At 37.7% G+C, this 27,931-nt stretch overlaps 2 protein-coding genes across 3 annotated transcripts; one reads left to right on the forward strand and one right to left on the reverse strand.

Moving 5' to 3' along the window:
- The first annotated feature begins 428 nt into the window (after positions 1-428).
- Positions 429-6,813, forward strand: LOC139816545 (uncharacterized). Its single transcript, XM_071784140.1, has 15 exons — positions 429-455; positions 604-735; positions 795-1,002; positions 1,100-1,602; positions 1,671-1,866; positions 1,981-2,166; positions 2,495-2,727; positions 2,799-2,849; positions 4,505-4,627; positions 4,783-4,990; positions 5,086-5,585; positions 5,658-5,832; positions 5,906-6,235; positions 6,338-6,576; positions 6,658-6,813. The coding sequence occupies exons 1-15, from the start codon at positions 429-431 to the stop codon at positions 6,811-6,813; spliced, it is 3,267 nt and encodes a 1,088-aa protein (XP_071640241.1).
- Positions 6,814-10,601: 3,788 nt separating this feature from the next.
- On the reverse strand, positions 10,602-12,701 carry LOC139809924 (uncharacterized). Of its 2 annotated transcripts, XM_071773221.1 has the most exons (2): positions 11,403-12,701; positions 10,602-10,922 (listed from the first exon to the last, which is right to left on the reverse strand). In XM_071773221.1, exon 1 carries the CDS (start codon positions 12,379-12,381, stop codon positions 11,434-11,436), a length of 948 nt encoding a protein of 315 aa, XP_071629322.1. In that variant the 5' UTR covers positions 12,382-12,701; the 3' UTR covers positions 10,602-10,922; positions 11,403-11,433. The 2 variants fall into 2 exon arrangements, with proteins under 2 accessions (XP_071629322.1, XP_071629316.1); XM_071773215.1 differs by having other exon boundaries at positions 10,602-12,701.
- Between the last annotated feature and the right edge of the window lie 15,230 nt (positions 12,702-27,931).

Consider the following 27,931-nt stretch of genomic DNA (forward strand, 5'->3'; position numbering starts at 1 on the left):
ACAACATTGAAAAAGCAGGCATAATCGAAATATAATTAATAGACACAAATAAACAAATTGAGTGCGTAATAGATACGATAGAGGCATAAGATACGAGAAGGGCTTAGAACAAAAACGAGAACATTGCAAAAAGCGATAATGTCGAAGGCTAGAAGCTCCAGATCGGTGGTTTCAGTTGAATTTGATACGGAATCTCCGAGCAAAATATTGTCTTCTTGCTCAGCTATTTCTGAGGCAAATATTTTCACTAAACTCTTATAGCCGCGAGGTTACTTACACATTGTAATCATAAACAAATATTGTACCCGATAAAATTTAAAACTTAGTCACGTAGCATTTGTTGTGATATAAACAGCGCCGTTAACGTCTGCTCCCAAGAATATTATCAACGTTGTCGTTAGCGTCAAGAAACACACTCGCTCATCGATATGAAACCTGTGAAAAATGATTTGAAGGTAATAGATATGGTGTACATGTAAAAGATGTATAAAAATAATACATATAAAAAATGTGGTAATAGATCCGGTAATAAGGTACATTCCATCACACTTGCAAACATATAGAGAAGCATCATCACTAACATTGCCGTATATCTTTTTATAGTGTCTCTGTTCTGTCGACAAGCCAATAGAAACAAGCCAAAATTTAATTGGTGACCAAGATCCCATTCCTGAGGAAAATATCGGAGACTCGATTTTGAATGCATTAAAATCTAAGCCGAATTTCATCGGACAGGTATATCAGTTTCTAACGACAAAAATTACTTTGTGCTACTAAAAAAATGCGATTCGCAGGTGAATGCGGAGACGAAGGAACAAATTACGTTCCAACAGATGAGAGAGAATAGCGTGAAGTGTGCATTATGGCTAAAAAAAGTAGGCGTAAAGAAAGGTGACGTAGTAACAATATGCACGCGCAATCCATCGGTCGTCTATATGCCGTTTCTAGCGAGCATATATATCGGCGCTATTGTTAATCCGTGGGAGGAGAAGTATTTCAGAGGTATATAGATTTACCATTTTCTGAAATTCAGCACAATTTGTTTTCACGCCAATGCCATACCCATTTAATTATCTCCTACTTATTCGAATGTTTTTAGACATGATACGAGTTATGTACTTTCTGGTGATAAATGAACCAGATGTGATCTTTGTCGATCGCGACAATTTTACTCAGCTTCTCTTATCCATAGTGATCTTAAAAAGTATTAAAAAAGTAATTAAAATCGTAACCATCGGTGGAATTAACATTTCAATAAAATTAAACTCCCTGGAAACTATTCTGAACGACGACTTTGATAAGGTCGAGATCGACCAATTTTCCTGCGAGAAGAACCATATGATGGATACTGCGATTAGGACATTTTCTTCCGTTGCGAAAACTTATCCCGGTCAGGTGGACGTTCCTTACATAGCGTTTTCATCTCCGTCAAACAAGCAGACACCCGTTATGATTCCCGGTGCTATCGGTCTATGGTACGGATCTTTATGTTGGACTCACGGTCCGCTCTTGACCGTTCATGCTATACTTTCACGTGTGACAGCGATAAAATCTGCGGTACTCAGCGAAGTTAATTTGTATAAGACGATAAAGAAGTATAAGGTAATATGCGGAAGTATCCGAATTGTTTTGAGAGAGTGAATAAAATATTCTGCATGTGTGCTTCTCAGGTAACGTGGGTGTTTCTTGAAAGCGACGTGTGGAATCCGTTGTTCCTGTTCCATCAAATCCGCGGCCAGAACTTACTTTCAAAATATGATGTATCTACCTTAAAGACAATACTATTCGATAATTGGACAATACACTATATTGTTCACGAAAAATTTATTTCATCGCTGCCAGACGTTTCTGTCATTCGAGTATACAGTGCGTAAATTATTATAATTACACTCATCGTAATCAATAATTAATGAAATTGCGAAGCAAAAATGTAAAATCGATGATTCTTGAATTTATGGGCTGTGTAATGGGCTATTTCAGGTAAACCAGAAATTGGCGTAATCGCCTATCAACGAGACATCGAGCTAACAGCCGGATCTGCAGGTTATGTAGCTAAAAATGTACAATTATCGTTTATTAACAAGGATATAGAATATTCGGCTCCAAACAAAAGATTTATACAAGATGCCGATGTCTATTGCAAAACTCCGTATATAACACGTTGTTGTAAGCACGGAACAGAACAACGTATGTGACACGAAATGTTGACTCGATAATCCGTAAAGCCCATTCTACAATAGCCGTAAAGTATGCATTAAGACGTAAGCAGTAAGCTATTGACTAATGGGATTTTTACAATCCAAGAATGATGGACTGTAGTTGGTCAATTTTTACTGCTTATGTCTTAAAACATACTTTTACGGCTATTGTAGAATGGGCTTAACAGTTTTTTTTATTGTTCTTATATACACTTTGTAAGATAACTGAAATTCAGAAGTTTACAAATGATTACGAACCATTAATGAAGAAATACTAACGATATTGCATCCTACAGCGTGGTGTTTTATCGGAGATAGGGGCTTTTATACTGAGGATGGCAACATCACCGTTACCACTGATACAGTCTTACAATTCATTGAATGTAAAGGGGGCCAACTCTATCCAAAAGTTATCGAAACCACGCTACAGCTCCATCCAGCTGTGTCCGAGGTCATTGCAACAGCTGTGCAACATCCTATTGATTTTCTGCATCTTGTGGCTTATGTTAAGACAAACCCCGGAGCAAAGGTTTATAGCTGGTTGTATTTGTCAAGTATTTATGAAAGTTCAACGTTGAAAGATTTCACGTTATGTCTTAGGTGACGGTGACGAAGTTGCAGCAATTAGTGGAACGATTTAAACTTCACGAAGTGCGTTTTATTACGTACGATATGCCACGGCTACCTAATGGAAAAATAAATCGAGAGTACTTCCAATTGCTCAATAACTGATCATTATGATATTTCTATTGTAATCATACATATATATTCAAGTATGAATGATATTTCTATTGTAAATTGTAATCGATAGAAATACATACATATTCAAGTATGAATGAATATATAATACTATGATGCTAATAATGCCATCTATATATAAGATTAGATTGCAACTGAAGCATGCATAATACTCTAATATTGTATATACTTATATTTTGTTATTCATGTAACGAAAAAGAAGATACACTTTTTGCGGATATTATTAAAAATTTAAAAGTTACTGAGAATGTAAAGACTGGAATAAAAAAAATGCGCTAAATGTTGGATTAGGTGTGACGGATGACATATTGACTGAAAGCATCGCCAATGACATTGTTGCTCCCGGCAAATATGGAATTTCTACAAAATTGATTAAAAGAATTGACAGTGATTTTTACAAACGTGTATTATTAGAATGTAAAAATTGTAAATGTAATAGTAATAAAAGACTACGTAAAGCAAATACAATTACATTATTATAATTAATTATATTAATGTAATACATAATAAAGTTACGATCTAAAATTTTTGTATAAAATACATTGCCTGAAATTCTTTCGATGCCAAATTACAATACTATAATTTCATGTCCGTGAACAAAAAAATCGTAAAGTGCGTTTTTCCCGATGCAGTTGGGAAAAATTGGTCTTTAATAAAAATATGACTAAATGGGACAATCAGTCAAAATATCTTCATACCTAAGAAAAGAAAGAAAAAATGTACACCTTCAATTAGCCATCGGATTTTTATGGCAATACGGAAAAAGACAAATTTCTCCGAAAATCGTAGTACTTAATAACAATGAAAATTTTGACTCCCTCGAATTGATTCTTAACGACGACTTTGATGAGATCGAAATTGGCGACTTTTCCTACGTAAAGAAGGATCCAACGGTGCCGATGTTTGTTACCAATGTAACAACTTATCCTAATATTGAACAAACGTTATGTCGACAAATTGTCGATAATGATTCGAGTCAGTAATTTTGAAGAACATAAAATCACCCATTTTTTACATCTATATTACTTAACATGTTATTATTTGATTAATAAATCGAGAAATAAAGAAAATATTTTTATTTTTCAGCGAAATAAACATTTCAAAGCTGTAAGTGGCAAGGTGTATTGAATTAATGGAATAAATCAAATCTGAAGAGTTTAGAAAATTAGCCGGCTATATTTCAAAGACGCGAAATATATAAATAAAATGCAAAACAGAAGAGAAAACATTGTCACGTAACATCAGCTAGAAGCAACTTGAAAGGACATCTCTAAACGAAACAAAATTGTTTTACTTATAGCTGTAACGCCATTTCGCGCGCACACGTAAATAAATATCACTATTAAAACTTGTGTTCGTTGCGATACATGAAGAGCTATTCGACACTTCTGTGATTTCAATAAAGTGTTCTCAGCATTATTAATTTAAACAATTTAATAGCGATATGGCGCCTAAGGTAATAGATATATATAAATATAATAGAACTCATTCTATTACATTAGTAAAAATATAAAAGCTTATTAGTGACATTATCGTGCTTCTTTTAGGATATACCTTCACCCGAGGAAAAAACTAATGTACTGTTCGGTGAAGAAGAAGTAGTTCATAATATAAATATTGGAAATATGATTTTGGACGCATTTAAATCTAAGCCGGATTTTATCGGTCAGGTAATAATAAAACTCTTTCCCCAATAATAAGATTTATATTGTACGCAGAGAAAGCATTCTAATAAGAAAACATTAAACGAATATAGCATCTTATTAACAAAAATGTATTATAATGCCAACGTATTTAATACTAATGCGACTGATACGTCTTGTAGATAGATGCAGCGACGGGAGAGGAAACTACATTCAGGCAGATGCAAGAGAACAGCGTGAAGTGTGCATTGTGGTTACAAAAATTACGCTATAAAAATATCGTAATATCAATATGCACGTCATGTAATCAAATGCTCGCCTATATACCGTACCTAGCGTGTTTATATACCGGTATTACTATCAATCCGTGGGATGCAAACTATTTCGAGGGTACATCGATCTCTTTCTCTAAAATTCAGCGTAATTTACCTCTTCACATATATACCTACATATCTTTTATTTGCTCAATAATAAATATTTTTTAGATGACATACGACTTATGTATTTTCTGGCGGAATACGAACCGAAAATAATCTTTATCGATGGTAACAATTACAAGACGCTCATACGAGTTATCAGAAGCTTAGTTAATCGAGGAGGAATAACTCCTCCGAAAATTATAACTTTCGATATGGTTGAAGGTGTCGATTCTCTCGAATCAATTCTGAACGCCGACGTTGACGGAGCCAAAATTGACATGTTTTCCTGCGACGAAACGGATCCTATGACTATTATGGCAGAAATGTTTTCTTCCAATGCAATAAGTTATCCTGGTAAAGCAAACGTTCGTTACTTCGCGTTGGCGTTTCCGTCGAACCAGGAGGTACCCGCAATGTCTCCCGGTGACGTTGGCCTATGGTATGGATCTCTAGTTTGGACCCACAGTCTGATATTGACCGTTCGTAGCATAATTTCGTACGTGACAGTGATAAAGTCCTCCAATTTCACCGCTGAAGACATGTACGAAACGATAGAGAAGTGCAAGGTACATAAAAACAATCAAATTTTTTTTGTTTCGAAAATTAATGAAGTACAACATATTTATTACGCATTTCAGGTGAAATGGGTGTTTCTTGAAAGCAAAATGGGCCGTCAATTATTTCAAACCGATGTTCGTATGTATGATATCTCTTCCTTGAAACAATTGATATTCGGTGATTCCGCCATCGAGCAGAGTACTTACGAAAACCTCAACGAGTACTTTACAAACGTGTCTATCATTCAAGTATACAGTACGTATAATTTTAACCAACTGTCAATAATAGGAATGTATTGTGTGAAATTGATATTTATTGGATTTTTCAGGCATACCAGACTCGGGCATAATTGCTACTTATCAGCGGGACAATGATCCGATCGCGTCCGGCGGTTATTTGGCTAAAAATATTCAATTAATGATTCTTAATATACAAACGAAAAAACCTTTAGGCCCAAATGCACTAGGCGAGATTAATATACAAGCGAAAAATCCTTTAGGCCCAAATGCACTAGGCGAGATTTGGTATAAATATACGTGCAAGTGGTGCGACGCTGAAACATGCCAATCGCTATTTTGTTGTAATAACCGAGTGAACAAGAATAAGACTAAGAATAAGAATAAAACGAAGCAGTTCAATAGTGCTGCTAGTAGTGCTAGTCAGTATAATGATTTCTCTTAATTAACGTATTGTATGCTTGTAAAAGGCTTGCAAAAACCAAGTATTAATTAAAAAATAAAATAATATTATATGTTTTCAGTTACATCTACGTGGCACTGTACCGGAGATTACGGCTACTACGAAAAGGACGGTAAACTCATCATCATCGATAATATAAACCGCATTATTAAATATAAAGAATTTCATATCTCACCTCTAAGAATTGAGAAAGTGTTACAATGGCATCCGGCTGTGGCGGAAGTCACTGTACTGCCTGTGCCAGATATTGATAATGGTCAACATCCTAGAGCTTTTATCGAGATAAAACATGGAGCGAAGGTTCGAACCTGATTGGTTTTTTTTCCCGTAAAGAATTAAGTAAGTTTCTGTTTACGAAAAATTCACATTGTTGTATCTTAGGTGACAGCAGAGGACCTAAACCAACTTGTAGAAGAACATTTGCCCGACATCTATAAACTGCGCGGGGGAGTGTACGTCACGACACTCATGCCACATCTTCCCAATGGAAAAATCGATCGAATGCTGGTCCAGCGCCGGTCACTGTCCACTCTGTGATTTAACGTTAACAGTATTATATTTTTTTTTACAATCGATAGAAGTGTTTCAGTAGACAATTTTATAAACAAAATGCCCAAAAATCATTGAGTGTCATGTTTCAATGACAGATTCTTTAGTCAATTAAAATGATCAAATGATTTTTAAATAATTTTAAAATTACCACTTCCTTATCAAAAGGAAATGATTTAGAGATTATGACTTGTTGCAATATTTCAATTTATTGCTACATATATAATTTTATAACTAAAACTGAAATTAAAAGTCTATTGAAACAAATTCCATCTAAAGATTCTAATGATTGTAATTTAGTAAAGAGTTATTCAGCTAAAGTTTATTTCGCGAAAATTCAATGCTCTTTTTTGTCAAACATTTTTAAGTTGTTCGTAAATTTAGAAATAATTTGACATTTAAGGGAAGCTGAACATTGTTTGAAGAATCTCCATTAAAAGAAATATATATACAACGATTTTGGAATAAGGTCGAATTAAATAGTATCAGAAATCATGAAACTCTTCAATATCAAAAAGTATTTTTGTATGATATTTCACGATAAAGCGAATTGTTAGTGTGATTTATCGGTCTATAATATTTCGTGATATAAATGTATGTAGTATTAAATGATTTATAGTATTAAATGACTTTCTTATTTTGTATAAAAAATATATTAATAATGCAAGTTTTTAAATTGCATATGTAATTACGGAAATGCTTTGGACAATATTAGTAGTTTGACAATAAAGTTTGAAAATATAAGAAATGAAAAGAGAACTACTACGAACAGTACATGTTACAGTTTTCTTTCATTCGTTTCTATATTTAAAAATATTAAGATTGAATGGTTTAGAACTCTTTCATCTTCAAAGTCTTCTTGTCTCAGATTCCCTTAATGGGTTAATATTGCCAAGTTGCAATATTAACTTTATAAGCCCGTTAATGAAAACAAACTCACAGTAACACACTGTTTTTATAAATGACTCAATTTGAGTCATTTTTAACCATTTTTCCTATCTATGTCGTCACTGCTCCTACTCAATAGGGGTATTCAAATAAGTTAGAGTTTAACGGTTTGACAGGTTATGTCGGGTTAAAGTCGAGTAAAAAGTTAATTTTTACACTTTTAACCCAAAGATTAATGTGATAGGTTAATGAGACACTTATGTATTTTGCATAACCTTAAAGAGTAACGCGCCCAAAGTTAATTAATTAACTTTTTACTCGACTTTAACCCGACATAACCTGTCAAACCGTTAAACTTTAACTTATTTGAATACCCCTAATGTGTCATTAATTTAACTAAACCAATGGAGGTAAAATAATGCTGTTTTGCGTTAAAATAAATTTAGACACGCATGATAGTTAAAAATAACAAAATGTTATTTAACTAAAGATATTGGTTTAAATTTCATCCTTTTAATATTTAGTAGTGAATATAGGCGCGTCGGTAAAAATTTTTGCGATATTATTTTAATCATTATATCATTCGTAAAGAATAATTAGAAATGGGAGAATCACAGTGAAAATATGTCAGCGTCAACGAATTTTTTTTTCACCTCGAGAATGGCAGATATCCGAGCAATGTCACTATACGGTGAGACTATTAATCAGCAATCTATCGTCAATCGTAACGTCTCGCATTCACGCGAACTAAACGCAAATAAAAGATGAAGGACACCGATCAGACGAACGCGCGCGCGCGCGCGCGATAGTAATCACTTCCAATAAATTGCATTCCTTGACATGTACGTGTAAAAAACGTCATAAAAACATCATCAATCTACGCTACAATTTAAGCGAATTCTTGCAAAGTTTTCAGACACCCTCAGATATTAAAATTTTAAAAGATATAAGTAAAAAAAGAACAGTTTTTTCGTGTTAGAAGAAAATATTAATAAATAAGAATAATTACAAGTATAATTCTTTTTTATCTTAACTTTCGATGTGTGGAAGTTCGCGATGTTTTTTGTTATTATATTATATTATATCCTCCTGTGTATACATATATTACCTCGATTATCATTAAACATTTCACATACACGAAGTGTGATTTATGCGACCTACACGGGCACGTCGATATCGAAATAAGTCAGCAGATAGGATTTGACGTTCTCTTATACCGGATGTACGCTTTACATCGATTCTGGTGGAAATTTCGATCGCCCCCGGCAGTAGGAAAGTTAAATGCGATCTCAAAGTGACGGTTGGTAATAGAGGCGGATTACAATTTTCTTGTGCCTCGAGATTTCATTGAATATGAAACTCGCCCTCCGGCCATTCGAACGATAGCCCTCCCGCATGAGATTCGGCTATGTAAAATAGGGGTCATATACGGGGTGTTCTGCTCCACTCCCTACATATAACGAAAGGTCTCCCTATAAGAGTAACTCAGGTCTATTTATCTTCCAAGTAATTCCGCTTGTCTAATGAGGGAAAAAATAACTTCTTGGAATTTTATCAAAATTTTACACATGTATCTTAAAATAAATATAAATTCTAGTATACTAGAAATTTTTGCATTTAATTATATATAATTCAGAAACAAATATAAATTTCTAATCAAGTATCTACATACTTGTATGGTATCTACATACAAAATTGTTAAAGTTAGTTAAACAATCGTGTATTGAATAAATTTCAAAGTAGGTTAAAAATTACATATGATATTAAAAAATATATTCATCTGAAATTATCTGAAAGATAAGCTTTTATTTCCTCTTTGCGTTCTTAAGTTTCTCAAAGATTTTGTTTTATAGAGTCTTATATTTTAAAAGACTGTTCCAAACGCGATACTTTGTACTCACTGTGCACAAGTTACTATAAAAGTTTGAAATGCGTCTTGTTAAAGAATTGATTCCACATCGATCATCCAGGATCAATAAAGCCAGTAGCGACTTCGCGACACCTCGTATATAAACAACATGCATTTCACAAGCCGGCGATAACAGTCGCGTCCCTTATAAGTCGGCCGGGGTCGCGAACTCGATCGACGCGAACTTTCGCTATAATGCGACTTGTAAAACGCATGAGAGAAGGCGGTATCGTTTAAAGTTTAAACGCGCCATCGCAAGTTCTCGCGAGCGGATTCAGCGAGCTCGCCATTATCCGCCAAGTTCCGGCTTGGTCTGATGTCCTCGCGCGGATTTACACCCCGTGTGCAATTCGCGTTGGCGTGCATCTAAAAACAACAGTCCGGCTCTGCGTCGGTTCTAGGCTGGGTTGATACAAGAGAGAAGACGCGTGTATATGCGATGGCGACGGTCGCAAAGCCGGACGAGAGCTTTGTGGTGTTAACGCGCGAGTTTTGCGCGAAAACGAAGCGAACTTTCGCGACTGGCCCGACCGGTCATAAATATTCCCGGACAAGATTGAAGCGATAAATTCGCAAACTTTCTCGATCGCCGGTGTTTTAATGACCGCGACGAGTCTTTGGTGATGCCCGCCGCCGAATTGCATGCGGGATCACTGACCAAAAAGTTGCGATAAAAGTGCGACGATTCTGCGTAGTTATGACGATCTTCAATCCCGTATATCTTAATTTCTGTAATAAGTTGAGCGAATTTGTTCATCAAGTTCTGGTAAAAAATACGGGTAACAAATTGAACATATTTAATAAATTCAAATTTTTATTTGTTGTCGTTTTCCAATTTTATCAGCAATAAAACTATTAGCAATTGATGTAATTTGAAAACTATTTTATTACTTTGACATTTTAATTAATTAGATAAAATAAGATTATATATAAATTTTGGAATTGATTAATTATAGTTATAATAACTATACACTAAGTATATAAGTATAACTATATATTCATATGCAATTTTAAATATTAGCGAGAATAGATTGTGACGTAATGGCAAGGACTGATGTTATAAACGTTCTCGATAATATCAGGATTTCAAAGAAGGATACACGACTCGGATCAGTACAGTGAGAGAATATAATCTTTATTATACTTTCGAGAGATAAATTAATCGTACCGATAGCTTTTGTGGTCTCTGCGCTACTGTCGCCAGGCGGGCGCTCCCCACTCTCTAGCTCGCACCTATCTTTTGTTTACACAAACGATACCCCGGGTGCATTCCTTCTATTTTTCCAGGACATCCTCCCCCCTTTATTAGAAAAAAGTACACAAAATATTACGAAATGCTTAATATAAAGTTACATCTTTTGATAAATCTTAAACGCTATCTCAAGACTAATAAGTAAAATATCAAAATTATACGCAAAACAAACAAGAAATATCAAATACATTCTTCTTACAACTAATCCTTAAACTAATACTTAAAACGATCGAACGTTCTCTTTGCGAAAAATACCCGGGGACATTAATAAAACGTGTCGTTTCGGACACCAATCGCATTTTAATTTAACTTTATATCTCTGTGAAACGTGTCCGCGTTTTAGGCAATTAAAACAACAGCTTTCCCTTTTAACAATTTCCTTTCTTTCGTCTAACGTTAATTTACGCGCGGATTCACAGCTTTGACTATCGTAACTCGACTTACAAAAAATACACTTCGGCTTCTTTTGATCCTTCGTTGTAAAAAGAACGCTCGCGCTGGCCGCTTCTTTCGACGACTCTGTTTTACCTTGCGGCTTCTTCATCTTCTCTGACTTCTCTTAGTCCGTCGATAACCTGGAGCCTGTCGCCATGTTGATGCGCTTCTCGTTTTCCACCTCTATCTGCAGGAATTTAAGAAGTTTTTCGAGTCGATCGGTAGTTTCACGCTGTCCGTTGTCTCCTATCGCTTCCCGTTGTCCGCTGCGTTGCCACGCTCGAAGAACCTCTTCCGGGAAAGACGACTCGACGAGAGGATAGAGCATGGCGGCACATTTATCCGTCGTCACGCCCAACGTCTCCAACGCACGAATACAGCATTCGACTTTATCATAAATGCTTGCGAGAGACGATTTCTTGTTTCCCTTCAAGGCGTTCTGCAACACGAGACCGAGAAGTTCGCGCACGTAGAATTCCACAATAATATAGTCTCGTCCGAAACGATTTTTCAAGCTCATGATCGCCTTCTCGTAGTTTTCTCCTGTAGGCGGGAAACTTTTCACGAGCTCGTTCGCGCGCGAAACCAGAGCTTGCTGCAGATATTGCATCTTGTCTTCATTGCTGATCGAAGCATCGTCATTTATCTCCTTAAATTGACTCCAAAAGGGAAGCCAGTCCTTAATATTACCGCTGAATTTCGGTAATTCCATTTTCGGAAACTTCGATGTCTTCGTAGCGCTCGTTGAAACCGTTCTCGACGCGTTTTCCGGCATCGATGTCGTCACTTTTGCTATCTTCATCTTCGCCGTTAAATACTGTGTCTTACACACGTCGTCCGGTTCCAATTCTCTATAGATTACAGCAGCCTCTAGATATCTATATGTCTTTGATTGGAAAAGCCATTGACTATATGCGGAATGTACTGTATCTAATTCCGTCATCTTTATTTCCAAGAACTGGAATGCCGCTATCTTCTCTTCTCTCGAACAGTCGCTTTCCAAATTTTTTGTAAAAGCGTTAAATGCCCTTGTAAAGGCAATACGGGCAACGAGTATCTGTTTCTCAATCATCGTGACTGCACTCACTCGGACAATCGTCGAAACAACAAAATTATATTTCCGAATCTACTGAAATTACGTCCTGTCACAGTCGCCAGTTGTTATGAACGTTCTCGGTAATATCAGGATCTCAAAGAAGGATACACGACTCGGGTCAGTACAGTGAGAGAATATAATCTTTATTATACTTTCGAGAGACAAATTAATCGTACCGATAGCTTTCGTGGTCTCTGCGTTACTACTGTCGCCGGGCGGACGCTCCCCACTCTCTAGCTCGAACCTATCTTTCGTTTACACAAGCGATGCCCCGGGTGCATTCCCTCTATTTTTCCAGGACAACTGAAGACTTGAATTTATTTATCTCCTGGATAGGGTACTGATTCGCGAATATAGTATAGTGTAAAAAATTCTGTTAAAATTACTCAGTATTTTATTTCCAGTGGGTCGATAATCTATCATGCACGAAATTATAATATGGATCGCTCCTCAGTATGAAGTATGTATAATTGATATATTTAACATTATTTTTTAAATTTTATTTCTAATTTTAACATTTAATCTATTTTCAAAAACTGTTTCATTTTTCACAAATTAAAATAAAAGGATATGTTAACTTTTGGAAAGAAAGAAACAGATCTGTTTTAATAGACGACAACGCCGCAAGTTCAACGATGAATTATGGCAGGACAGTTCGGATGCATTTGGCCTACGGGGATTATTTGGTTCTGACGAATCAAATCAGAATTAAAAAGAACTAAAAATTAAAAATTAAATTTTCTTTTGTAAATATTTTAAAATAAAAATGTCTTAATGTACTTCTCATTTATCTTACCACAATAAAGGGAAAGAGAATACATATGAGAAGAGAATCAGAGTTAGAGAAACTTTTTCTGCTGATAAAGTATTTCGATAAAATAATTGTGATAAAATGTAAACATGTATTGTCCAAGTTTATTCTTCGGTATGCTAATAAGCATATAAAATGCACTACGAGCAGCGGTCATCGTCGGTATCAAAAAGATCTCAAAATGTTCTCCTTCGTGGATAACAGATTTTTACAAGTTAAAACACGAGAAGGCTCTTTCGAAGTAAGATTTCAAAGTGCTGAAGAGACTACCGGATATCTGAGTGTAAAAGTGGCTTCGATAGTCGATTCTCAAAAGTCTTCGTAGGGCGAGGCGAGCGGAGTCTCGACTAGATTGTCGAGAAGGCGCGCAACTTTCACGCTTATCGACAACGAGGCGCAGTTCCGATACGTGCTCTAATCGCGAGCTTTTGATATAGGACGAATCGATAGCTGCACGCTGGTAGCGATTGCTCACAAGGGATTCAACAAGAAAGAATCTTCTTCCGATTGGTAACTTGCACTCTCTCGCCGCTTTTACGACCGGAAGATTAAATAACAAATAGGAAGCAGGTTTTTAATGTTTTTTTAATCTTTTTGAGTCAAAGACGAAAATATTTATGAAAGAGAATGTGCATATTTTTTTATGCTACTCATTTATAAAAAATACGGTCAATACAAAGTATAAGATAATTTAAAATAAAATTGATGTTTAAAAATCAAAATTAAAAAATTAAAACTATTCTGACATTAATGTTTATGTATAATTATTATATAAAGAAAGATATATAAAATTTATGTGTATCTCTCCTAATATAGAAATAATTAATTTTTTCTAAAAAAATTAAGTTTGTTAATTAAGAAGAAATCCTAAAGTATTATCTAGACATTTAGTGACACCCTGTGCATACGGTTGCGATAATCCGCAAATCCGGCGGAAATTCATTATTACATCGTAATGATAAGCAGGCGAGAGGACATCTGGGAATATCGTGGCATCGATTTCCATTCGATTAATAATGAATGAAAGTGCAAAAGCCGAAGCGAAAGGGGTTTCAGCCGTGATAATGATAAGGACACAATAGAGTGCAATCGGTGCAACTGGGCACAAGCGAGCTAATTTCGAGCGGTTGGCCGATAGCCCTCGGAAATGCCGATCCAATTAAGCCGGCGCATCGCGTTCATTCATCGCCAATTTCCGCGAGTTAGACTACAGACCGCGATATAATAGCTTGCGTTTTGCGATTATTTCGACGCGTATATCAAATACAAAGTATTCGCAGAGAAAGTGCGAAATATATGTATATTTGCAACCAAGTTTGCAACGCTTGGCAATATCTGAGATTTTGTTCTGTAAGAAAACTATACACACACACAATAAAAGGTCAAAATTAAAAAATTACCCATTAAAGTATAAATTTAAAAAAATTGCAATTTGTTCAAAACAAAGATACAATACACTGTTAAATTAAAAATAAAATAGGTGTAATATGTATAGCAATTTTAATAAAACAGTAACAAAACAAATAATTAAAAATAAATTTGTAACATTTTCTTCTTCAATTATTCTTAAGCGCGAGTTTTGGTTTATTTGAAATTCTCTTGAGAATATTACATATTACCCTTATATTAGTATCTTTATTAACAAAATTTAAACCCAATTTTATTACTAAGATATTTAATACCGACAGTGAAATAATGTCGCCCTATTAAATTTTTGTTTGTAAAAATCCTGCCATTTTAAAATTTATCTCGGACTTTTCGAGCAAGTATAGTCGCAGCTTTCAAACACCCGGTACAATGTAACGCTGCTGCACTTCGCGAGCGCGTTCAGCATTAATAATTCTTATCTTTTCATCCGATACCGTCCGAAAGAGAAGCTCGCTTCTCGAGCTGCAAGAACGGCGACGCTCGAGAATATTTCGCAGTCTTTCCTCTCGACAATCCCCCATCTCCCTATCTCGATCTTCAGCTCCTATTCCTCGAAATGTATTCGAGGATGCAGCGTGACTTCCGGTGGGCGAGCGGAAGTTGCAGAGAAAACAGAGCGGAATATTTAAGGTAATGCGCTACAAAGAGAGAGAAGAGAAAAGAGAGAGAGAGAGAGAGAAAGAGAGAGAGAGAGAGAGAGGGGCGCGTGAACCGAATTTCTTCACGAAACGCGAGGGTGAGAAGAGACAATGCAAGACAGGGAAGGAGGGAAGAAAGAGAAGGGTCATTGGTCGATGGCAAAGGCAAAGACAGAAGGTAGCCAAAGAAAAGCCGGTCTTATTTTCCGTTCCTTAGATGGTCTCTTTTTCTTCCGGCGAAATAAGATTGACCCACACCTCGTTAGAGAATCATTAACAACGCTTGCATTGCCACTTCCGACAGACGGAATTCCCCATTTCCTTCGCGGTTCTTTCTTCACCTACCGTTCTTTCCGCCACGATCAATATAAATTCCCAGATCTTTATCTCTATAAAAGCATATATAGTAAGTGCTATAACAAAGGTAATAAATTTTAAATCGTCTCTCAAATTTTAAGATTTTCTTGCTCGTCAAATTAAAGAAAACGAAAGTAATAACATTACTATCCTCTTTGTAAGTACATAAACGGCTTTTTCTAGTAAAAAGTTTATCTGACAAATTAAAATTTGTTTTTATAATTTTTGTTAATAAATTAAAGACAAATTCATAAATTCTTTGCCAATGGTATTGTATTTTTCCGGAGCTGTAATTATTTTTTCTTCTATTTGTTATTAGATGTCTTCGTACATTTGGCAGAACATCTATCTTCGCGCTTATATTTTTCTCGATATCATATTTTCTCAAGGTTCTCAATTTTCTTTGCTTTTACATTATTGAACAGTTTCGCGTTTATTGTGAAGTTCTCTTGTACCTCCGTCGCATTTTGGCACGGAACATGATCTAGACAAATGCATCACCGGGGTTCTTGTTACGGTGACTTGTCCGTTTAACCGCTACGATACGATATATCGCTATGACAGCGATATGTTTGCGTCTGCGTCTCCGAAGAGGACTTCGAACGCGCACTCGCCTAATTACGGTCTAGACAAATCCCTCATTGTACCTGGCATCTCTCTTGGCGTTCTCTCGATGATTAGCGCGCTCGCGACGACGACGACGAAGAGATATGTACATGGCGCGTCACGTAATTCTAGCTGCGAACGCAGCCGGCAAGCTTATTGCTCCGGGACGCTGAGCTCGAACAAAATATCGCCGCGAAGCACCTTCGAGATAATCCTGACTTTCGATCATGTTTAACGCAAATCGCATTTTTGTTGTTTCATATATGCGGGAGTTAATGTTCTGTACTGTTTTAATTTTTCGGACTAAAATATTCGGATAAAAAACCTTGTTATGTATTATTGTATATTATTATAATATATAATAAATATTGCACGATTGTCAGTATTTTTGCTTGAAAGTATAATACAAATTAATTAAATTGTAATATATAATGGTTATTAAAAAAAATTGACATTGCAGGAATTCGAATTCTCGTCGACCACGAATGACAAATCATAACATCGTACATTTTCAGTTTTCTCAGCCATAACACTTCTTCTTGCCGTGACAGAGTTCTTAATATTTATCTTATAGCTGGCCAGACACACGCACGCATGCACGCACGTACATTTGCGTGCACACACGTAGAAAGTGCAGTCGAGGGACGAGGAGTGATTGTGAGTAAGAAGAGAGTGTATGCGCGAAAACAAAACAGCAGTAATATGATCATTTGATTTATCAATGGTTATCAGTTGAGACGCTATACTCGCTACGCTACGACATAGTACCTACAGCAACGGAGCGAGAAATATTATAGGCCTGTTCTTTTTAGCTGAACTTGTTGCACGGTTTATCTTTCCTCTTCTTCTTTTCACGTTGGAGAGAAAAAGAGAAAAGATAAACCGTGCAAGAAATTCAGCTAAAAAGAACAGACCATATGACACAATAGTATAGTTGCGTAAAAACGTGTTATATTTAAAAAATTAAATATTATGTGTTACGCGTGTGTGACAAAACAATGGAAAATCAAAGAAGGCTACATATAGTCTAGATTTCTATTATCTAGATTTAATATAGTTTAACATTTTATAATTTAAAAAATGTTAAAGAAATATATACTAATAATAATTGGCTAATGGCGAGAATTAAGTAACAGGTTAAATAATAGGTAATGATAAACTATGCTGTATAAAATTACTTCTTTCATGAAGTTCAAAACTTGGAAAGCATATTTTGTCGAAAGTGAGGAAAATATTCATATCAGATTCTGCAGAAATAAATCTCTTATGAATATTACATAGATAAAATTTATAATAAAAATTTCTTCTTTATTATATAGAATATATGCAAGTTCTTCGTGAAATGGATGATATAGAAAAATAAAAAATAATACAATAAAAAAGTATTAAAGATTAAGAAATGGATCAACGTTGTGAGAATAAGCTGATATCACAAGCGACTTGGTACAAGCTTCCTGCAACATCAGCTAGTATCTCAGCAAACGTTTTTCCTTTCAATTTCCTTTCATCGCACGCCAAAGTTTGTTTACTTTAGTTATTGGTCGTCCCTCATGCATTTAACGAGCAGAACGATGCTTAGGCGGAACCACTGTCGTTTAGCGTAACGCTCGTGTAACGAGGGGTATTTTTCCAGGATTTTTTGTCGGTGGAAAACTTAGCGGGGGGGAGGGAAAAAAAAGTAAGTCTTATCAGCTGTGTGTGCGCCGGACAGCGCTACAATGCCGGTACTGGATCGCCGTCTTTCGGTTCAAGCCTCTGAAAGGTTTCCGAGTATCAGCCGCCGCATTGTGGCAGAATCATCTCGCTCTTTCTCTTTTGGGGAATTACTCGGGACCTTTTACTTCTCGGTTACCCTCGGTATAGCTCCGGCTTGCGTCTCTAGATTTTCCACTTCGACTTTTGGAACGAAAGCGGGAGCCTCCTTGGCGAGATACGAAGGGTAATTGGCGAGAAATTTAGAGGTGAAGTTGATAAGGATAGACGACGGTATAATTCTTACTATTGTTATGGATAAGTTAAAGATTATTATTTTGACCTGAAAAACGTATAATTTTTATGCGACAATTATATTTTTTTCTTTAAAAATACAGCTGCGTATAAAAATTGTAAGAAATTAAATTACTCCAAAAGTACTATATACTGATTTTTCTAACTCATCTGTTTCTACCTCATGTAATATTATATAATATGTATAAATGATACAAATGCATTTATAAATACATAAAATATAAAATTTCAATTGTATGTTTTTAATTCAACAAACTCGACGCGTTGCAAAATACTTTTTGTCATTATACACATCGTGCAATAACCTATCATCCCAAATTATTCTGGAACGATGTTACTAGTATGATTCATCTCACGTTAAAGCTCTCACGTCCGATCCGCAAGGTAGTTTACGAAACTTGGCGAAAGTGGGTGCACGACCGAGGAAAGAGAGAGAGTGAGAGAGAAGGAAGATCCTGTGTGTGGTGGAACTTACTAATAAAAGTTTATACGTCACTCCTAGGTAAGTAGCGCCATTTCAGACGTTGATGCTCGCATGAAATATTCCAACGAATTCACTTCCACCTCCCACCTCCCATCATTCGCCGTCGTCGTGCCGACAAAATTCGAATGATATACAAATCGCTCCGCGGCACATCTCTCTCTTTCTCTCTGAAAAGTTTCCCGAGCACGATACAAATACCTATGACTTTTCTGCATCATTTTTTTTTTCATTTTTTCCTTTATCCTCTTTATGTATCAGCATGTATTTATTATTAGCATTTATTTCCGATATATATGCGTATTTTCTTCCCTATTTTATCTTTCTGCCTCGCAGGATCGCAGGACTATGTACCACAAATTACATTAATACATTTTCAATTCCTCTCGTCGCGCCGCTAACTTCGATATCCTCTCAATAAAGACACACAACACAAGCTCTCAGGTTATTTCCGCTCTTCGGGAGCGTAGCCGATTATTTCGCAGCAGTTAGGCGAATATCGATCGTACCATTTACAAGGGACCAACTACCGACCCGCGTAAGGCGAGGGCCAAGAGCAAATAGAATTTACGAAGCTGCGGCATTAGAGCGGCGAACGAGCGAGCGACTTCGACTCGTATAATGCGATGCCCGTCCCACTCGAGAGGAGCGGCGGGTCTCGCAAGGAACTTCAAGAGGACGGATCGAGCGAAATTTGAATAAAAATACCGTCTCGCGACCGGCCGAGGGAGATCCCATGGGAGGCAAAATAAAACTCGATGCTGGGAGGGGAACGCGGAAGGAGAGGGAAGGATCGCGGAGGAGAAAGGAGGGCAGAGGACCGAACGATGGGAATACGCGTCGAGTAATAGCTAGATTTTCCGATACACGATACTAGATTCCGGATCACGTATTTCCTACCTACTTGGCTATTCCCTCCGAACATCGACCGATACACTTCAACCTCGCCCTCCCCCTCCTTCCGAGTGAGAACCGTACGAATTTTTCGCTATTGCCTCCTCGCGTTATTATTTAGATCGCTAAATGCGACTAGCGAGTTTTACCGTGAGGAATATTCGTGAATTCTCTACAACAATAAAAACCTCGTGCGAATGTAGAACGGCTCGATATAAACATATAATTGGATGATGAACTTCTAAAGCTTGTTGCTTCCAGTTTTACATAATGATCGTTTTGGAGAAACAAAATTCTTATTAGTTGTAGCTTAATAAACGTTTAATTTGAGACTCGTAGTAAATGTAGTAATAAAGTGTAGAGAGTCCTACGGAATCCTAAGAATTCTCGAATACGAATAGCTAGTCGACGTCGCATATACGACGACAACAAATACGCGTACTTGTCCCGATCCCGTCGATAGCGGTGTCGAGTGCGACTATCGTAGGATTTATTAGACGTCGGACTACGCGCGAACATCCAATTTTGTCGACGGATGTCGTCACGAGGCCGACGCGCCGCTTCGTGCCAAGCCCGGCGTCGTAATACAGCCTTAACGAGCTATACGCTATACAGCCAGTCTTAACACATCGCTCCGCTGCGGTCCTCTGCGTTTCCCGCGGCCCCGTAAATAACCGGGGGGGGGGGGTACCGTCAGGACCGTCTTCCGTCGGCGACGCGAGCTAAACGCCCGTTAACTCGTCGGTTTCGCTCTCCTACTTCGCCGTCGGTGACTTGGCAGATATAAACAGAGGGTCTTTATACTAAACTGCAGCCATTTAGGGGCTGCAGTTGTCCACCCGTTTTGCCACTTGCTTGGTGGCAAAATTGGGGTAATAATGATTGCATTATACGTACAGTCTATTTCTGGCCTACTTCTTTGTTCATAAATTTGATCAACTTGATCAAATTATTCTTTTGGTTAAAAAATATATATACATATAAACGCGTATAAGATTTCTAGAATACATTTGATAACATTACAATATTATGCAATAGAAATTGTGGACATGTAAAATTGGTCAAGCCGGAAAGTGAAAATTAATAAAATTTATTATAAAATCTATTTTAAATAAATCAATTTTTTAATAGTAAAACTGCTCTGAATTCCTTTTATTAATAAGAATCTTAATCATAAGCAAAGAATACATATATGTATATAAGGAAAAAATTGAGATTTGTCAAAAAACTCAGTTGTAATATTTCATATTTAATCTCGAAAAAGTATCTGGATGTTTTTTTTGGGGGGGGGGAGAAGGGAATAACTTTCCTCTGTAATTTCCAACTTCCGATGAAACAACGAGGGGCTGACACGATAGGACACCTCCATACGTCTTTCGGCCGAAACCATCCCTCTCGAGGTACGAATCATCGTCGGTGATCGTTGTCTTTCAACGTTTCCTGATCGTTCCCGAGGAGGGCGAGCACAATGACGGTCGAACGACGCTTTATCGCGAGCCGGGACCGTCAAGTTTATATCCCGATCGCGTCGAGAACAGGATCCACGTAGCGGACATAACGGCGGACGGTATTACGACCGGGATGGGCAGTATCACCTGCAGGTAGCGAACGAGGCAGGGGGAGAGAGAGAGAGAGAGAGAGAGTGAGAGTGAGAGTGAGAAAGATTTCCACCTCCCCTCGTGTGCCGCGAGGAAGAAACGAAACGACCCGGCGAGAGGAGAAACGGCCGTTCGCGCAGCCTTATCACGTGCGAAATCCCTCTACCGAACTCATCTCACGTGTCTGACTGTGCAGCTAGCTGCTCTACTGCGCGCTCACCGCGGTGCGCTGATGGTTTATCTCCGGAGTGACGTAAATCCGAATTTCTTAGATGTTCGTGAAACATGATAATGCAAGATGGCCTATTTACGGGTGTCCTAAATAAAATATCACTCAAGACTCCATTTTACACATTTTAGACAAATTAACAAAATTAACATTAGAATCATCAAGATTTCAAGATCAATAAGATACGAGTAATTAATAAGTAAATCTTTAACGTGATAATAGTGGCAATTGAATATACCGCTTAATTGTTAGTTATAATTATCACATTAAAGAATGTATAATTTTATATTATTTTAATATAATACAAATATAATACAAATTTAATATAATACAAATTACATTAACTTTATTTTTATAAAAAAAAATTAATACTTTGTAATGATTAAAATTCAATATAATTGATAAGTATTATAATAGGTAATTGATACAAATATGTTTTATATAAGTAATAATGTACAATTATTATTAGGACAAGTTTATAGTTATTAAAATGAAAGATGCACTTGATCTAATTCAGTTTAACGTGTTAATTAGCTTTTAAAAGCAAAGCAAATGCGAGAAACGTTGCACTTATTAAGTTATGTTGACATTTTGACAGAGAAATGAAAATCATATGCGGCATTTTACATCGCATTGCGGCAATTAACACGATTGCGACGAATTTGCGGTAATTACAGGCAATTTGGTGACAAGATACCGTACGAGGGCGAGCTGTGATATATGTGTATTATCGACACGCGCGGAAGAAATGTATGAGCGCGATAAAATTGCGCGGGTAAACAACATTTAAGGGAAGGGGGGACCCGTTTTTACGCGACCTAATTTCGCAACTGAATTTCGCCGACGTAGTCGCTGCGAGCGCAATCGCAATGCGATTCGCGTGTCGATAAACAAAATTAATGACGCAATAAATCGGACCCGTTTATCGGCCTAACTTATCTCTCTTTTTCCCACCCCCCTTTTTTCCCTCGATACCGCCGAGTCTCGGCGGTAATAAAAAAAATCACTGATCGTCCATATAAAAAATGGTTGCGGAGAATGGTAGTTGCGATCTGATGAAAAACGAGCAAGTGTATATTTTTCCGTCCGTATATCGACGTAACATGAAGATGCTGAAGAATAATATGCGAATAAAAAAGTGTCGAAGTTCTCAATTGAATCTCGCAAGACCTTTACGTGCAGACATTTCAATGATGACGAAATTTCTGAGACAACGGCGATTTACCTCAATTTACGTACGCAACGTTTCTAAAGAAAATTCTAGGAAGTGAAAAATTCATGAAGGAAAGAAGCATTTTGAAGATGTCGTGAATCAAAAGCACTGAGCAATTTATTATCGAGCGGATTAAACATTCGTTTCTCATCAAGTTTTAACGTCTGATTTACTTTCCATCGTTTGCTTGCTCTAAAATATAATGTTGCAGCCTGAAACCACACGGCGGAAATCCATCGGGACGGATGGGCAGAAACGAAGAGAGAGATAGAGAGTCACGAGTTAGTGCTCACCGTCGCAATCTTATCGAGAACCGCGCGATCGATTAAACATTTCGCGATTGCATCGCCTCTATCGTTCCACTCGAGCTGCCTCCTCGAAGCGTTTTTCTTTTGTCCGCTCTCTCGCGGAAAAGAAAAGTTTCCGCCGCGATTACGCGACAGACACACGGGAGGGTCTGGAAGAGGAGCGAGCTGCGGGCGGCGAGAAAGGGAGAGTCGACGGGGAAATTGGTTTTGCATTACAAAGCCGGTGGTCCGTGACAATGGAGCACTCCGCGAGAGCGCAAGTACGCGAGCGCTTATTCGCTATGAATTATCCAATTACATGATTATCCGAGACCGCCTGCGATCGCCGGGCGCGATGCTCGTTAAATTCGATTATCCTGCCGATTTTCGCGCCGAAACGAGATTCCTCCTGTCACGACGCCGATTCCGTTCCGTTGCGCGTCCGTTTTTCGCGATAAAGCGCGGTGGACAATGGGTATATTTGAAAATATGATCTCGGAAAAGAATAATTTTCCGCGCGGATATATACAGGCGCGGAAAATAAAAGCCCGGCGGGATATGGTATGGCCGAGAGACAATGAAGAATTGGATTATTCAGCCGGCAATTTGGGAACGCGTGATTAAGGGCGCGATAATAATGCCGATCCAAAATTATTCACATAGAAAATATTCTCTGCAGGGATAAGAGTTTTATATATTTATTACAATTATAATTATAGTACGATCATATTATACCGTAATCAAATTACGGAGTTTGTGTTTATATCGTTTATATGTATTAACATTTTTATCAGCAATTAGTAATTACTGTTACTATTTGCGTTTTATTAATATGCATATATTCGATAAAAATAAATAAAAAGACCTTAATTCAGGAATTCATTCGCGATATTAAACTATCTTTTTATTGAATATGTATGCGATTTGCGAATGCTATCCCGAGTACATACATCTTCATATTTCCTTCTAAATTCGACCTATCGTACGGAAGAGCCTTCGCCGTGGGCCACGAGATTTCCCTTTGCTCGCATAATCCACTCGGGTCTTCCCTCCGCACGATCGGAAAATGCAACACGCTCGCGTCTCGCTATATAGCCTTAGGACTTCGATATGTGTGCCCTATAAAACGTGAGACGCCTTGGTGAGGTCCTGGAAGGCGGAACGAACAGCGGAATAGCGCGCGTGACGGAAGCGGAGCGGAGACGGGAAGTGGAAAGAAGCGATCCAGACTTTTCAATATCGGGCAAAGACGCGCGCTCGCTGGACCGTGACAAGCATCGAGGACATAATAAAGTCTGGATAAACGAGCGGGGCATCTCGCCGCGATGATGAAGCCCAAAAGTTTCGTCTCGCGCCCGCGAGTTTGCTTTGCTCGTCCGGCAGTATGAATATATAAGTTCGGTAATAAGTCGAAATATTGTCGAGACGTGAACAGTCAAAGATAATTATAACAAAACTTAAACTTCTAAAGATAATTTTTTAAATATGTCTCGATATAATCTCACAATCAGTTTGAGATCTTCGAATCTTGTAATTTCGGTAGACGAACATTATTATAATATTATTGAATGTTATTGATGTAACGTTATTAAACTTCAGCGCACGCATATCAAGAAAAATAAGGAACAATAAAAGAGAGGATCAACACGCGACCCATTCCATCGGCCGTCCTTTGAAAAATCATACTCTGTATACGCGCCGTGTCGTCCTTTCCGCGGGATATTTGCTGCTTCGTTGGTGCCGTTTGATGAACGGATTCCTGGGTGGATGCCGGCGGAGAATATACGGGAAGGAAAAATAATAAAAATAGCGATCTCGGATTTTTTTTCGACGTAAATTCGTTCAGAATCTCGCCCGGGTTATCCGATATTCTATGTCAGCGCACGAAATCGGAAACGACAAAGCGAACGAACATGCACTCGGTTATCGTTATCGCTCGTTTTTACGTGTCGTGCAGTGTCCGCGGGACACACTCAAGATCGCGTTGAAGAAAATCGTCAGTGATAGTCGTTTCAGATATTGGGATTTATTGTTAGCGCGATGATTGATACCAATAGACGTAATAATAGCTTTATTTTTGTCGTATTCTTCTTCGACATTATGTCATTTCAGTTACGTTTCTTCATGAAAGCGATTATTGGTAATAGCAATAATAACAAGAATTTAATTAATGTCTCCCTTATTAGTTGGATCTGGATTTTGAATTCGCATATCATCCTGCAAATTATTATCAATCACGTATTATACACGACACCCCGTGTGCGCAGCTGCTGTCCCGGCTTTCCCAGTGCTTGTTGTACGGCGGCTCTTTACGATGTAACGTTATTCCGGCGGCAGCAGGCAGTTATGCATAAGGCAGGTCGGAGCGATACTACTAACATGCGATTCGAAGCGTGGTGCAACATGCATCAAATGCATGTTGCACACGAATCGCGCGCGCGCATCGATTTTGACAAAGATTCATGTTCGATACGTGTTGCATCTAGAATCGCGCATCGCAGATTTCACACCGTGCTTGCTTTGACATTTGTATGTCGCGTTTCGATTATTGGATGACGTGCAGCGCCGACAAGGCGTTCCAATCTCTCATTGAAAAATATCCTTGTCTCCCCAAACGAACAATTAATTCGAAAATAATCGCGCCGAACAGAATTTGTATTTTAGTTAAAAGAAATTAAAAAGAAATTATTATTAGATTTATTACATAACTAATAATTTCATACATAATTATATTTATCAGGCATTTTTTTATTTTCCTTTTAAATGCGGTGAAGGGCAGCACGTCGAACCTTTCCTATTAAGGGCGATAAACACGTTTACGGTGTTCGCTTTCACCGATAACCATTTTTAGCCGGCTAATGGCTATATTTACTAAGCGTGTGAACCGTGATGCTGCAACCGCGGCAGACATGTATTATTCCACGTTGGGGGGGGGGGGGCGCGACGATATCCCGGAGTGGCCACTGAGTGTCGAGCCGTGTTTACGGCGAGATCGGTTCCCGTCGCCGCTAATGCCGTCGCCATCAGTTTTAGCATAAATATCACTATCGTCCCGAGACTGTCGCCATGAGTGACAGGGCGATCCGGCTTTTGATCGAACTATATGTATACGCTATATCGCTTTCTTTCACTCCATTTGCGCGTAAATTCTCCCCGAAAGGTAAGACTATTTTTTTTCAAGCTTTATTTTAGAAGATAAAAAAATAATGAAAGACTGAGGAACTTCTTAGGCAGAATAAATGAACGCGGGAGCGAAAGAGAATTTTACTCTTTAAGCTCGGAAGAGATTTAAGAGTCATCATTTAAACTTGTTTCTAACTAAAGTAGAATGTATGAAAACATTTTTGTACTATATATAAATTATACTGCATTGTGAAATTTTTTTCTTAAAATTTATTTCTTGGAGAAATTTATTTATTTATAAATATAGATAACGATGAATAATAGCGGGTGATTTATGTCAGAGTATCAAGTGTACTACACAAAAAATGTGGTTTTGTTCTCGCGGTGCAACCGCGATTAATCGTCGGAGGCGCGTACGATACTCTTATTACTACCCTATGTCTAAATTAAGGGAACGTTAAGAAAGCCGCATTTACGCCGTGGCTGCCGTTTGCGAATGCCGCGAGACGTAAGTCGAGGCCGAAAGAGTCATCGCACCGCGGAATACGCGGCGATAAATAAATTAGCTAGGCACTAATTGACAAATTGCTAATCCTCCGGGCCATTACACGCGCCCGCAATGGTAACAAATGCGGGCAATAACGTCGGCCGACCGACACTGTGCACGAAATACGGAGATCCCTCGTCGCGTTACATTACCTGGCTGTGAAAACCGACCGGGATGCGTCAGGAGACTAAATGCCAACACTGACAAAATAGTCATGTATTTCGATAATTAAAAAAAAAAAATAAAATAAAAAATACGATATAAGAGTTCTTATACATATATTACGTGTGATCAAGATTATAAAATCAATAAGACACTTCCATATATAAAAAGGTCCTACGAATTTTTCTTTTTTTTTTGCAACAAAACATCATTTATTATTTAAGTAGCTTCAATTTTTAAATTTCTGATAGCAATTCTTAATCTCTGTGCACTGACTACGTATCGGAACCATACAGTAACCCGTTCGATTGCGAACGTTGCGATAAATTAAGTCTACGTAACAAAGTCCGGGTGATTATTCTTTCCTATATGGACTTCGTTATCCTGAATAAACGGAATAAGTACGTTTCGCGAAACTTTCCCGACGATGCGCACCCGCTGCGGGCGGAATCGTCCAATAAGTCAACTGTTTTCCTACTCGAGACTTCGTTTTTCCGGCTGTAAGCCGGCGGGTGGTTTATTGGCTCTTTCTCGACGAGAAGGCTAATGTAGCGCCGCTGACAAATCAGTGCCTCCGCCAAGGACCCTAAGCAAGAACAACACTCCTTCGTCTCGCTTTCCCCATCGAAAGCGTGTTTATGGACCCCCGGCGTGATGGCGCCATTCTTCCCGGCGAGAGACTTGAGGCTATCATTGATTCACAAAGTCAGTGAATGAAGATGTACGATAGCAATTAATATTAAGAATATTAAGATTAATGTTGAAAATGTTCAATTATCTTTTAATAACAAATTTTTCTTGAATCTAAAAATTATTTGTGTCTTGGTGAAAAAGAATTATGTAATTAATACAAAGAGTTTTGTGTAAACATTGAAATTAAAAAATTGATGTAGAAGAAATTCTAAATGATGACGTGTGACTTTAGTACGCTCTGTATCGTATGTAACGTACATGTGTTCTGACTGCACTCTGCTTGTTTCTACTTCCTGCATTGCACATGGCTACCCTGTTCCACCCGTATTTCACTAGTTCGATCCCTGGTGTATATCGCGGAAATGCGCGCTGCAGACAGGTTCGTCGATATCGACATGTTTTGCGAAAGGTGCGAGGAAAGGAATCGCGACTTGCAAAGAATAGTAAAACAT

This window comes from Temnothorax longispinosus, chromosome 1 (assembly GCF_030848805.1).
Source record: "Temnothorax longispinosus isolate EJ_2023e chromosome 1, Tlon_JGU_v1, whole genome shotgun sequence".
In the NCBI taxonomy this organism is placed as follows: Eukaryota; Metazoa; Arthropoda; class Insecta; order Hymenoptera; family Formicidae; genus Temnothorax; species Temnothorax longispinosus.

What these genes read in the sequence shown, in the direction of transcription:
- LOC139816545 (XM_071784140.1), top strand. Translation starts at nt 429, where the DNA reads ATGAAACCTGTGAAAAATGATTTGAAG. An exon ending in AACGATTTAAACTTCACGAA is followed by an intron (nt 2,850 to 4,504) that starts GTGCGTTTTATT and finishes TGCTTCTTTTAG; the next exon opens with GATATACCTTCACCCGAGGA. An exon ending in GGATGCAAACTATTTCGAGG is followed by an intron (nt 4,991 to 5,085) that starts GTACATCGATCT and finishes AATATTTTTTAG; the next exon opens with ATGACATACGACTTATGTAT.
- LOC139809924 (XM_071773221.1), bottom strand. Translation starts at nt 12,381, where the DNA reads ATGATTGAGAAACAGATACTCGTTGCCCGTATTGCCTTTACAAGGGCA.